This window comes from Marmota flaviventris, chromosome 18, assembly GCF_047511675.1.
Source record: "Marmota flaviventris isolate mMarFla1 chromosome 18, mMarFla1.hap1, whole genome shotgun sequence".
Lineage (NCBI taxonomy): Eukaryota > Metazoa > Chordata > Mammalia > Rodentia > Sciuridae > Marmota > Marmota flaviventris.
In genome coordinates this window covers 46,792,552-46,806,348 of record NC_092515.1, presented here as the reverse complement: position 1 = coordinate 46,806,348, position 13,797 = coordinate 46,792,552, and the positions used below count along the sequence as shown (strand labels likewise).

General features: G+C 44.4%; 2 protein-coding genes and 1 long non-coding RNA gene across 16 annotated transcripts in view; 1 reads left to right on the top strand and 2 right to left on the bottom strand.

The window, feature by feature from the left end:
• The window catches only part of LOC139701318 (tRNA-dihydrouridine(20) synthase [NAD(P)+]-like), a 51,780-nt gene that overhangs the window by 35,807 nt on the left and 2,176 nt on the right, over positions 1-13,797 (bottom strand). For 2 of the 6 annotated variants that reach the window (XM_071604470.1, XM_071604466.1), the window contains one exon: positions 1,691-1,832. In XM_071604470.1, coding sequence (XP_071460571.1) covers positions 1,691-1,816 — 126 coding nt within the window. In that variant the 5' untranslated portion in view covers positions 1,817-1,832. Of the gene's footprint in view, positions 1-1,690; positions 1,833-3,587; positions 4,329-13,797 lie in introns of those variants that run through there. The other 4 variants (XM_071604465.1, XM_071604467.1, XM_071604464.1 and 1 more) reach the window with 4 other exon arrangements.
• LOC139702694 (tRNA-dihydrouridine(20) synthase [NAD(P)+]-like) overlaps positions 4,385-13,797 on the bottom strand; it is a 121,721-nt gene continuing 112,308 nt past the window's right edge. For 5 of the 9 annotated variants that reach the window (XM_071604480.1, XM_071604475.1, XM_071604479.1 and 2 more), the window contains one exon: positions 12,523-12,921. In XM_071604480.1, the coding sequence (XP_071460581.1) occupies positions 12,597-12,921 (325 nt within the window). In that variant the 3' untranslated portion in view covers positions 12,523-12,596. Of the gene's footprint in view, positions 4,800-7,604; positions 7,745-12,522; positions 12,922-13,797 lie in introns of those variants that run through there. The other 4 variants (XM_071604501.1, XM_071604491.1, XM_071604499.1 and 1 more) reach the window with 3 other exon arrangements.
• LOC139702695 (uncharacterized) lies at positions 4,795-7,167 on the top strand. The gene is made up of 2 exons (XR_011705266.1): positions 4,795-5,078; positions 6,967-7,167. It is a non-coding gene; the product is annotated as an uncharacterized lncRNA (long non-coding RNA).

Here is a 13,797-nt window from a genome sequence, read left to right as displayed (position 1 = left end):
TTTTGAAGAGAGAGGGAGGAGAGAGAGAGAGAGAGAGAGAGAGAGAATTTTTTTTAATATTTATTTTTCAGTTTTTGGCGGACACAACATCTTTGTATGTGGTGCTGAGGATCGAACCCGGGCCGCACGCACGCCAGGCGAGCGCACTACCGCTTGAGCCACATCCCCAGCCCCCTTTTTCTGCCTCCTTGTTTGCTGTTCATCTTTAAGCCCTTAACTCCTCACCAGGCCCCAGTGACCTCATTCTCACATATACCACCATCAGTCTTCTTGCAATTCAATCTCTCTGTACCATCTGACATTGTTCACAGACCTGACTTTTGCCTTCCCTAACAGTACTTTTTAAATATTTTCAATTGTACATAGACACAATATCTTTATTTTATTTATTTATTTATTTTTATGTGGTGCTTAGGATCAAACCCAGCGGCTCACGCATGTGAGGCAAGCACTGTACCACTGAGACATAACCCCAGTCCATAGACTCTTCTTAATTTGCCTATTTTCTCATATTTTTACTTCTCATGTTGACTCTTGTTCTCAAACACCCCACACAGAATATAGGGTATTTTCCTCAACTCCACTCACAGACCTTCCCTAATCTCTACACAGTGGGGTCGACCCCTCTCCAATTGAACATTTTATCTTAGAGTAACTGTGGGTTCACATGCAGCTGTAAGGATGTGACAGAGATCTTAGACCTAAGTACTCCTTCACCAGTTTCCCCAATGGCAACATCTTAACTATAACACAAAATCACAATCAGGATACTGACACTGACACAGGTAAGAAACAGAACGATCCCATCACTACAAGGATTCCTCTTATTGCCTTTTAGAGCCACAGTCATCCCACTGCCTATACTCAGGGCTGGGATTGTGGCTCAGGACTGGGATTGTGGCTCAGTGGCAGAGTGCTTGCCTCACACATGTGAGGCACTGGGTTCGATCCTCAGCACCACATAAAAATAAATAAACAAAATAAAGATATTTAAAAAAAACAAAGCTCTCCAGATTAATTCTGATACATACTCAATTGAGAACCACTGCTCACATTCCTTCATCATCCAACATTAGCTACTCCTTTAATTCTATTTTTCCTGATAGATTTTTTACAATATTTTTTAGCTGTTGATGGACATTTCCTTAATTTGCTTATATATTTGAGGTGATAGAAATTCAGGCAAGCACTCTACCGCTGAGTTGCAACTCTAGCCCCTTGACAGATCTTTTTAAACCTGGGTCTAAAGCCTACTTTTCTCCAGAGCAGTCAGCAAGTATATCTACTGGCCTACCAGCTATCACCACCAGAAAATCCTATGGCAACCCAAAACCAACCTCATCCAGCTTCATTAGCCTGATTCTGGTCCTTTTCCTCTTCTTCCTAACCTCTGAGTCCATTTACTGATGTTCTGAATGTATGTTAGCTCCTACAGGGGCCACGGCACTTCCCCAACTTGATGCTCATCTACTCATCTCAGCAACCCTAACGCCTCTGTGCTGCCCAGGATGCTGGCCCTCAGCAGGGCCCACAGAACTCATCAGTGCCTGCCTGTTGCTCCCCTCCCACCTTCAACAAACACCTGTGTGGGGAGTTCCCATCCTGCCTCCCCCACTCCTGACCACTCCCACATCCAAATGAGGAGGCTGCACTTGTGGGAAAGCCCTCCCAGAAAACCAGGAGCACTTACCTCACAGTAAACAATGTCAGCTCCATAATCCAGGGCCAGCAGCCGCATTGGGAGAGTGCCAACCCGAACCATAGGGGCTAAGATGAGTTTGTTGTGGTAGCACAGAGAGACACTATTCACAATCATTCCTCCTCTGTTTCACCTGAAGAACAGGAAAATAAGGGTCAGAAATTCAAGTGGAAACAGTCCCTTCTTTTAGCAAGGACAGGTTTTCCTTTTTCCTTCCAACCCACAGTCATTTGCGTTCCTTTTGTCTGATCTTATAAAACATGCATGTTCAGTCATTCATCGAACCACTATTCATTAAGTACTTAATCTCTGCCCAGCACTGTCCTAGTCTCTTGGAATACATTAGAACACAAAACAGACAAAAATTCCTGCTCAGCACAGCTTTCATGCTACTGGAGGAACACAGGCAAAAGTCATTAAGCAGCAGATTGAAAAACTGGTAGGGATCTGTAAGAGAAAAGAGCAGGTGATGAACTGCAAACTTTGCCTTTCTTAAAATGCAGCAATCTTATTTTTACTTTTTTTGTTTGTTTCTTTATTTTGTTTTAACACAGGGTCTCATTCATTATATGGCCCAGGCTGGTCTCCACCTCCTGACCCAAAGATTCTTCTGCCTTAACCCCCCAAGTACCAAGGACTGCAAATGTGTGCTGCCAGTCCTGGTGGGCTGCAATTTTATTTATTTATTTCCTTATTTATTTATTTATGTATCTTTACTTTTAGGTGGATACATTAGTTTGTTTTTATGTGATGCCTAGGATCGAACCCAGTGCCTCATATATGCTAGGCGAGCACTCTTTCACTGAGCCACCACCCTAGCCCCTTATTTATTTATTTTTGTGCTCAGGGTTGAACCCATAACACTTAACCACTGGGCAACACCCTTAGCCCCTTTTTTGTTATTTGAGTCAGCAACTGTTATCTGTTCTGGCTTGGTGCAAGAGCACATTGAAATGGAGGAAAATTGTCAGGTCAGACTTCCAATGAGCTCTTCGTTTTTAGGAAGAATCATAAAAGTAGCATAGAAGCTGTGCTGGAGGCACACACCTATCATCCCAGCTACTTGGGAGGGTGAAATAGAAGGATTGCAAGTGCAAGGCCAGCCTAGGCAACCTAGTAAGACACTGTTAAAGGGCTGAGGATAAAGGCATTATGAGAGCTTGCCTAGCATGTTTTGAGGTTCTTGGTTCAAGACTTTCCCACCAAAACAAAAGGTCTCTTAATATTCAATACAAATTTCCTTTTTTCTTTATTTTTTTTCTGTGTGTGTGTGTGTCCTGCTGGAGACTGAACCCAGTGCCTCACTCCTACCTTGCAAGAGCTCTACCATCTGAGATATTCCACTAGTCCCAGATACATTTTTCTCCTGCATATTTCCAATCCACACTTGATTGAATCTACAGATTCGCAATCTGAGGATAGGAAGGGTCTACAATCAAGAGAGAACTTTTCAGGAAGTATGATTAGTGTAACTCTCTTTTACAACTTGAAAACCTGAATTTCAGTCAAATATTCTTACTGACCAGGCCTATGTGAAATAAGTCACATAACAAAGCTGAGGACTTCTGGATCTTTTCTATTACTATCTGTGAAATTACCATACCTGAGATAGAAGGTGAGTTGGCTGTGAGAGTGGTGTATTCGGGATGGGAAATATGGAAAGGTAACAAGGAAGCAGAAAGAGAAATTTGACTTTAAAAATAAATTTTTTTAATGTGAAGAAGAGATGTCACCCCTAAAAAAAAAGCCTTATCAACTTACCTCCCACTTCAGAGAAAAAAAATAAGCTTAGGGACACCACCTTGTACTGCGAGTTCTGAGCCAGAGTGGAGCGGGAATTGAGCTTAGATTTATAATTCCACACCCTTGTCTCAGTCCCCAGGCCTACCATTCATTCAGACGCTGGGAAAACACGTATTACCAGTCTTTCCGCATATCTGGAAACGTCACCGCATCCCTCACCCAAGGAATTTACAAGGGGAGCCTGGCACTAAACAAGCCATCAACAAGGGCAATGAGGACGACAAACGAGAACCTCAAAGAATGAGGACCCGATCTCCAGAAGACACCAGCCCACTAGGTCCATAGGACCAGGGCCCCACTGACACCGGGTATTGCAGGCCCATGCTCCTGCCTCCACAGCGCTCCCCATCCAAAGGCGGTCTAGAGCTGGATGTCGCCATCCCGGTGCTGATCTACAGACCTAGCAGTCACTGAAACGTAGGGAATCCTGCCCACTTCCTGAGGCGTCTCCAGCTCCGCACCTTACTGAGCCGAGCCAGCCGCCGTACGCTAGGAAGCGGCGCATGCGTGACGTCACTGACGTGCGCCTCTCCAACAACAAGGGCAACCTGACTGTCGCGCGCCCGACGTTGCTGTGGTTGGTCGTCGCTCAGTTGCTGTAGGCGCCCTCGACGATCCCTTCCCAGTGGTGCTCATTCCGCGAGCTCTACCGCGGCGGCAGGAACAACGACAGAGCGTGCGTGGATTGCCCAGCGGCCTTAGTTAAACCAGCCAGCGCGCCTCACGCTGGACCGTTGAGAGTGCTCGCCTCGCGTGACTGGGAGCATGGAGCGCGCACAACTGGAGGCGCCAGCGCTGCGGAGCCTGCCTCCGACTGCAGCTTCGCGGACCTGGGTCTGTAGCCCGGGTTGCTGCGCGCACTGCACGATGCTGCTCACGATCCGGAAGTCGTTTGGCCCACCACCGTGCAGTCATGCACCAGACCCCCACTGCTTCACAGCCACCACCTCCTTTGCGAAGCAGAAACCGGCAGTGGCAACACTCTGAGCTATTTACTTCCTCTGTTGCAAAGGCTTGTTGATCGTCCAGCTCTGAAAACCCACCGCATACTTGCTCCCCGGGGTCTGGTCCTTGTGCCTTCCCGAGAATTAGCAGAACAGGTGCAGGCTGTGGCCCAATCGCTAGGCCGCTCCTTGGGCCTGCGGGTACAAGAACTAGGAGGAGGTCATGGCATGCGTAGAATCAGGCTGCAACTGTCCAAACAACCTTCAGCACATATAGGCTAGTTGCTGCTCCGGGGGCTCTATGGAAGGCCCTGAAGAGTCAACTGATCACCGTGGAGCAACTCTCCTTCATGCTGTTGGATGAGGCAGAAACATCTTGGTGAACTACATCTTGGAAAAGAGTTATATAGCCCAAGGCCCAGCTTTCTTACAAGACCCTTTCAACCCCAAAGCTCAGTTAGTGCTGACGAGTGCTCTGTGTTCCATCCCCAACGTGAGACACAGATATCACAAGGTTGTTTTTTTTTTTTTTTTTTTTAAACCAAGAAAACAGAGATAATATCTTTTTGTATAATGAGCTTCCAGACTCTACTCATACCTTGTGTGTGCAATCCTGGCATTTACAAGAAAGAGTAAGTTTCAAACCACAATGCCTTCTGCAGACATCCTGCCTGCTGATACTCTTTGTAAAAATCTTTCTGACCAGAGGAGAAGCTTAATTATGGCAAGGGTCTTCAGTGTGGGGGTCTCTGGCCTCCTTCACTGGAAATCGGGTGGGAATATATTCTGGATGACCACAAAATCAAACACCTAAGCCTTCAGGGGCAAATGCCAGCCTCAGTGAGAACAGGTATCTTATAATGCCTCTAAAAGTGCTCCCAAGACATACTGCTTTGCACAAACAGCCTCCTGAGGCCTAGACAGCACCCATGTGGAACTGGTTGTTAATTATGATTTTCCCCTCACCCTGCAAGATTACATCCACAGAACAGGGATTGGGAGCAAGGAGTCAGGCACAATCATCAGCTTTTTGACCTATCCCTGGGATGTGAGCCCGGTTCAGAAGGTTGAACTTACAGCTCATCCAAGGAGAAGCCTTCCAGGACTAACATCCTCAGTGAGAGAGCCTTTACCTCAGCAAGCTTGTTTTGGGCCAACTAAAGTAGAATTCTGGATAAGGAATCTTTTCTAGTGTCCTGGGTGGGTGAACACACTTATCATTTTCACTGCCCTTAATGCCTCTCAAGGCCTGGTGAGCTGCTTGTGGCTTTTGAAAGATAAGGTGCTGGCCACCTTTGGAACAGTGAAGCGTGGGACCATAGTAGCATAGCCTTTCACATAATACATGAAGAATAAACTTTTTTTTTCATTTTAGACTTAATTCACATCAAAGGAATACACAGAGATGTCTGTCAAACAGAACAATAGTTAGAAAGCTGAAATTCCTAAAAATAGGGTCAGATGCTGGCACTGCACACCTAGTAAGCCCCAGATTGCTGATCCACATGTGCCTCTGTGTCCTTTTTCTTCTGCATCATCCTCAGGCAGCTCAAAGCCTTCACAGACCAGAACCCAGCTATTTTCTGTCTAGAAAGAGTTTTAAGGCCATAAGTTGAAAGATACTAAACATAATCTCTGCCAATAACACTGGGATATCAGCAACTGTACTGGCCCCACAGTATTTCCCTTCTCTCTGAAGAAGGTAAAAAGAAAATTCCAAGAAATACATGCTGGAGCATTCTTATATATGTGGGAACTTTCCAACCTGACTACATTTTTCTCCCAAGCACATTTTATTTTCTAGAAAGGAGACAGCAATAGGTGGTCTCTGACCTTAATTAAAATAATCTCAGAGCAAAACAAGAATTCAGGAATTCAAATTTGATCCATTCTTCTGCTTTTGTTCTTCATGCCTGGTTTCACTTCCTTATTCATAAACACTTTGGGGAACATTTCACTTTTATCCAGAGTTCCCCAAGATTCTCAGAGAGCATATATTTGGGTCAATCTTAAAATGGGTTTTATTTTGTGTCGTGGTATGCTTTCAAACGATAAATGATGCTTTATCGGCTGCCTTAACAATTATCACTGGGGCAGAACTTCATTGTATTTGATAATTCACACTCCAAATTGCCACATGTAGGACAAAGACTCAGATGATTTTATTTTCTTTCATTGCAGTACTGTGGATGGCAAGCTCTCCACCACTGAGCTATATCCCAGGCCTACTGTTTCTTTTTTCCTTCTCAGAAATCATATAACTTAAGAAATTTTTGGAAGGATGAGACAAGAGAATCGCAAGTTCAAAGCCTGCCTTAGCAATAGTGAGGTCCTAAACAACTCAGTGAGACCCTGTCTCTAAATGAAATACAAAACAGGGCTAGGCCTGTGGCTCGGTGGACAAGTGCCCCTGGGTTCAATCTCCAGTACAGGGGGGAGGGGATTTCTTTTCCAGTTATAGAAGGGAGAGACTGAGTGAGGGCTTTTTGTGATAATATTAAGGTTAGATGTTCTCTCTAGGAATGGGGAAGAGAGATCTGGTTCTGCTGCTTCCACTGGCTTCACAGAACTCAAGTACTTTGACAGCAAGCATCCCTTGAAGAGACAGGGAAAGGCTATGCTTGGGAAGCCAAGAAGATAAGAGGGCTTCATTCAGAAACAGGAAGCAACAGGAGAGCGAGGTCCTGGTGGCAGAATATATAATAAAGCAGAAATGACTGATCAGTTCTGATTTTCTTTCTAGCAGCAGTGCCTCCCACATCTCCTCCTACACCTGTGTACTACCATGTCCTCTACCAAGGATGTGGAGAAACCCAGGTGGGCTGGCATGGGGAGACATACTGCCTAGTTGGTGGGTACTGGCTCTATAGAGATGCTCCCTTGGCCACTCCAGCAAAGGCCAAAGCAGAGAAGCCAATGCAGCGAGCCAGGGGGGCTCCAGCAGAGACAGAAAAGACCCTGGTTGCCCTTGCCCCAAAGTTAGTGGCTTAAAGCAGAGTGGCAAGAGACCATTGCCACAGAAGTTTGCTGGATGGGCCTCTGTAGAGAGCACAAACATTGACTACACAGGACAACTAATACAACTTCTTCTGTTTTTTAAATTATAATTCCTATATATTTTACAGAAAAAAATTATTGTTTTGTTAATTATAAAGTTATTAAAATGTACAAAAAATTGAGAGAACTGAAGATGGTTTCAAATTATTTTCAATGGTGTCACGGCTAGGACCTTGGTTTAGCTTGTCATAAGGACTACTGCAGCTTGTACTGGTGTCTTCAGAGCTTGGCACGACTGGATCTGTATTTAAAAGTCATCCATTAACTCCTCACTGGCTATCAGTGACTTTTTTGTAAACAGTTTTCCCATTCTAAGGGGCTTTTCTTCATCCATTCACTCATGGTTGCCAGTTGGCTAAATAACATATGATGCTTAAAATACTCACAAAAGCGGGAAATACAGTGGAAATGCCTCCCAGATCCCACATGGGCACCAACCCTGCACACAACAGAGCACGCTGGAGCCCTGCAGGCTTAGCACCCAGCATCTAGAATTCCTTTTGTCACAATACAGTTGTTCAAATCTTTTTTTCCCTATAATGATTAACCGTATCAATATGTGATTATATATTTAATAAACAAATTTTTAAAATTAGGTAGTCTTCACTAAATATGTTCAGCTAATCCATCTTCTGAAGTCTCCACTGCCCCTACTTGAGACAGAACTTCAGTCAATCTGCATGAGCCTTTCTCAGCCAGGGGTTCCCTTCCATATAAACTGCCACAGGCAAGAAAATGGGATTTGAAAGGAGAGGCTCCTTTGAACAAAGCAGGGCTAAAGCTGGCCTTGAAGAAGACCTGGCATTCCTTTGCGCAATGCTGTGCAGTGCCTCCTTGTGCAGAACACAGAACACTGCACTCTTCAGAAAGAGGGGCCAACTGGTGACCTATCCACCAAATAGGTCCAGCCCTGACTCACTGCCAGAAACATCAGCACAAACCATCGGGTAGGCTTCCTGAAACTGGAAGCACTGTTTACCCAGGGAGCCCCCTGCCTGTGCTCAGCCAGGCACAATAGCTATTGGAACAGGAAGGATTGGGGAAAGTCAGTAGCGCCACCCTGAGCCTCTCATGCTCCTTTATTCCCAGTCCTTTATGACCACAAGACACCCCATACTCCTCAATAAATTTTTCTGTAACAATGTTTGACTTGAAATTCAGCTTATTCAAGGTCAAGCTTGAAACACCCTCGTTCCCTTGAAGTACATTTCTACATGGAGGACTTGGTCTTCTAAGGACTTCTGTCTTCAGAGGGACTTTCAGGTACAGTTTTTAACATAACGTCTGCAATGATGCCTAACTGAATGATGCCTGGGTCAGCACCCAGATCAGTTCATCAAGAAATGAGAGCCTTGAGCTGAGGGTGTAGCTCCGTGGTAGAGCACACACACTGTAGCATGCACGAGACTAATGGGGTTCCATTCCCAGAGCCAAAACAAAAAAATATGCTAAGTGCTTCCATATGTATGTGGTATATGAGTGTGTGTGAGAAGACGGGCAGGAATGAGAAGATGCTGGTCCATCTACAGTCTACCCATCCAGCTATTCATTTATTCAACAAGTGTTTTTGAGAACCTGTTACATTTCAGATAGCAAGCTGCTAGCTAGCTACTTCCAATATATTAACAAATTAGTTTCTCTCATTAAGGCACCACCAACAAAGGATGAGATAAGGATACAATACAATTTCAGGGGCAGCAGTTGTAGCTCAGTCACAAGGTGCTTGCCTAGTGTGGGCCAACTCCTGTGTTTCATTCCCCAGCACTAAACAAAAATTAAAAAAAAAACAAAATTCAAGTAATTAAAATTGCCATACAGGGCTGGGGATATAGAGTGCTTGCCTCACATGCACAAGCCCCTGGGTTCAATCCCCAGCACCACAGACACAAAAAAAGTGCTATACAGGAAAATAAAAGCATAGAGTGATAAGGAATAGTTATACAAAACAGTCAGAGAAGGCTTATTTGAAGAGAGGGCATTTCAGCAGAGATGGGATCAAGAGAGTCATGTGAGGAGCTGAAGAGAGAATTCCTGGACCAAAAGGTACACAAAAAAACCCTGAGTTAGAAATGAGACTGAGCTACTCAAGGAGCAGAAAGGTTACTGTGGCCAGGAAGGAAAGCCCCAGAAGAAGGAAAGTTATGGTTGGAGAAGCAGGTATAAGGAAGACCCCAGTGGGCCACATCGGCAATACTGAGGAGTATGGATCTTGTTTTAGATGTGAAGCAGGAGGTTATAGGATAGATTTGAACAGGGTAGTGAAGAAATCTGATGCAGATGCCAAAAAGATCACTCTGGCTGTGTGAGCCTTGGCAGTAAGGCACTGGCTGTTACCAGTGGAATGTCTATCTCAGCAGTTAAGGGGACAGTCGGTGCTGGGGAATGGGGGTTGGGGGCAGTCAACAGGGAAGGAACAGCACAAGGTTTGGCCTGTGTCACATCAGCAGCCCATAATTCACAGTGTGGCCTGAGCAACAGAGCAAGACCTTGTCTCCAAATAAAATCTTCTAACAAATACCAGTTTATAGGAAAAACAAGGAGTAGAGGAACATGTTCAATGACACCATGGAATGCAATCATCAAACTCATACCAGAGAAAACTCTAAGGACAAGGACATGATTTTTTTCAACAAATAAATTGCAAGGAAGAAAAAAGAGGGAAGAGGAACCTACAGATGGAGCCATAACATACATGAAGAAGACCTATTAAAATTCAAATACATCTATTAAAAAATGGGACAAGCAGGGAGATTTCAACATGATAATTTATGATAATAAAAGTATTATTAACTTTGCTACACTCATAATGTTATGGCAGTTGATGGTAGAGTTGTTTTTAAGTTTGTTGTTTTTGTTTTATAATTTTTTTTTAGTTGTAGATGGACAGCATGTCTTTGTTTATTTTTATGTGGTGCTAAAAGATCAAACCCAGTACTTCACAAGTGCAAAGCCATCGCTCTGCCACTGAGTGATTTTGAATTTTGCTTTTGCCATATTGAGCATTGAACCCAGGACCTTGTGAGTGCTAGACAAGCACTCTACCACTTCTACTACTGAGCTTCATTTCAAGCCCTTCTTTCATCATTTTTTTTTCATGTTTGACATTTTCTCTTTAAAAAATAAGTAAGAGTTTCTAAGTACAGCTTGATGTTCAGTCAGACTTGGAATAGTAAGGGCTCAGATGGTCATTTCATTGGGTCACTCATCTTGTGGCAGCCATGGAAAGGAAGGCGAGTGGGTCTTCTGGGGTGGGGGTGCCAGTGAACAAAGTGCTCTTACAGAAGTGTCTCCGACAATCACACACATGAGCTGACCACACTGAACAAAGAGATGGCAAGTCTGAACTTGAGGCTAAATGTCAGATCGTAAATGCTGTGTAGATATTTATTTGGTTAGAACTGGTGCCCCTGCTAGCCACCCTTCTGCTTGCTTATGCCAGCACATGTGATGACAGGAGACTTGTTCAGCAGCCTCCCTGAATGCCCTAGCAAATGGCCAGCACCAGTAGCTGAGCAGCAGAGGATGTCTGAACAAACAGATGGATATAAGGAAACTGAGGCCTTTCCTAGTGAAAGGAGCAGAAGAGGAGGGATTCAAGGAAACCATGTGTCCTTGCCACGAGGGACCAGTTGTTCCTCTGCCTGCCCCACAGCACTGGCGCATGCCCGTAGTCCCAGCCACTTGGGAGGCTGAGGCAGATGAATTCCAAGTTCCAGTTCGCTCTTAACAACTTACCAAGATCTTATCTCAAAATAAAAATTAAAATGGGTTGGAGATGGGCTGGGGTTGTGGCAGAGCACTCGCCTTGCATATCTGAGGTTCAATCCTCAGCACCACATAAAAACAAATAAACAAAATAAAGTTATCATGTCCATCTACAACTAAAAAATATATATATACATATTAAAAAGGGGGGTTAGAGATGTGGCTCACAGATAAAGCATCCCTGGGTACAACTGCCTCTACCAAAAAAAGAAAAAGAAAAAAATTAAACAAACTACCTTGTGGGCTATTGTGAGTCACAAGCTAAAACACAGCTGTGGACACACAGTCACATCAGCTGCTCTCATCATAACCATTATCATGTGCCTTTGGTTCCATTAAAAGAAAAGGATGCAGCAGCCTCCTTTGCTGTACCAAGTGCAACAAATTCGTTGGCATGCTTGCTGGGGACTGGTGGTGCAGGGACAGGTGCCAGCATAGAGTGGTGGTGGTCAGAGAGTGTTCAATTCATCTGCCAGATCAGCAGCAAGCAAGTGTAGACTGCTGTGAGGAGGAGGAGGAGGAGGAGGAGGAGGAGGAGGAGGAGGAGGAGGAGGAGGAGGAGAGCAACAAGAAGGAAGAAGACCATGAGGAGAATGGAGAGTTCCCAGCAAAACTTTAAGCAGAGTGTGGAGAGGATTCCCCATGTCCCTGTTTGTAGAGAAGTCAGATTACAGGAGAGGGTTTGGATTTGGTAAACCTCTGGCAAGACCTGTCCCCATCCAAGGAACTGATGATCATATACAGTTCAGGGGGGCCATCTGAATCGCAAAACCCTACACCTTGAGGATCTTTTTTAAAAATATTTTTTATTTCGCTTTAATTACTCATACATGAATGCATTTTGTTTCATTGTATCAGATGAGCACAACTTTTCATTTCTCTAGTTGTATAAGATGTAGAGTCATACCATTTGTGCAATCATACATGTACCTAGGATAATGATGTCCTTCTCATTTCACCATCTTTCCTACCCCCATGCCAGATCCCCTCCTCTACCTCCCCTTTGCCCAATCCAAACTTTCTACATTTTTCCCATACCCCCCACCCCCACCATAGATCAGCATCCACTTATCATCAGAGAGAATATTTGGTATTCTGTTTTGGGGATTGGTTTGCTTCTCTAAGCAATATATTCTCCAACTCCATCCATTTACCTGTAAATGCCATAATTTTATTCTCTTTTAATGCTGAGTAACATTCCATTGTGTGTGTGTGTGTATATATATATATATATATATATATATATATATATATATATATCACAGTTTCTTTATCTATTCATCTATTGAAGGGCATCTAGGTTGGTTCCACAGTTTAGCTATTGTGAATTAAGCTGCTGTAAACATTGATGTGGCTGCGTCACTATAGTATGCTGATCTTAAGTCCTTTAGGTATAGACTGAGGAGTGGGATAGCTGGGTCAAATGGCAGTTCCATTCCAAGTTTTCTAAGGAATCTCCATATTGCTTTCCAGAATGGTTGCACCAATTTGCAGTGCCACCAAGAATGTATGAGTGTACCTTTTCCCCACATCCTCATTTGCACACTTGCTGGGGACTGGTGGTGGAGAAACATGTGCCAGCATAAAGTGGTGGTGGTCATAGAGTGCTCAAGTTCATTTACCACATCAGCTTCAGGCAACCACTGTAGACTGCTGTGAGGAGGAACAGGATGAAAACAAGGATGAGGAAGAAGACCACAAGGAGGAAGAAGAGTTCCCAGCAAAACCTTAAGCAGGGTGTGGAGAGGAATCCCCATGTTTCTGTTTGTACAGAAGGAAGGTCACAAGAAAGGATTTGGATTTGGCAGATTTCTGCAAGATCTGTCCCCATCCAAGCAACTAATGATCACATACAGTTCCAGGGGGGCATCTGAATCCCAGGACCCCTCCTTGAGGATCTTGCTGGAAGCAGCTCCTGTACCCTGGAACACACACTGCCTGCTGATGCTGATATCTCAAGTACAAGCACAGCATGTAAACCAAACTCAGGACATAGGCTCCACGTCTCTGTGATGCACACATCTGATCTGCAGAAGCAGCCCAGTTAGAAACTTCAAGCCTCTCATATACAACAAATAAATTTGCCGTGGGGTCCTTATATGCAGATCCTCAATATTGTCTGAAACCAGGCAGAGCTATGTGGTACAGAGGGGACAAGAGTCATCTCCCTCAAAGAGCAGCCTAGGACTGTTAGACTAGAGGCTGGCGAGGGTGCAGGATAGATAGATGGAGATTGAAGAGAGGCTGAGGAAAAGGTTGGGTGGGAGCAGGAAATGAAGATGTGTTCATAGTTACTGCATTTCTCCTAGCAAGATAAACATTGAGTGCCTTGGGAGAAAGAAAAATGTACTATCACTTCAGGAAAAGTGGCCTAGGCTTTTTTTTTTTTTTTTTAATATTTTATTTTAGTTGTAGTTGGACACAATACCTTTATTTTATTTTTATGTGGTGCTGAGGATCTAACCCAGGGCCTCGCCTGTGCTAGACAAGCACTCTACCTCTGAGCCACAGCTCCAGCCCTGGCCTAGG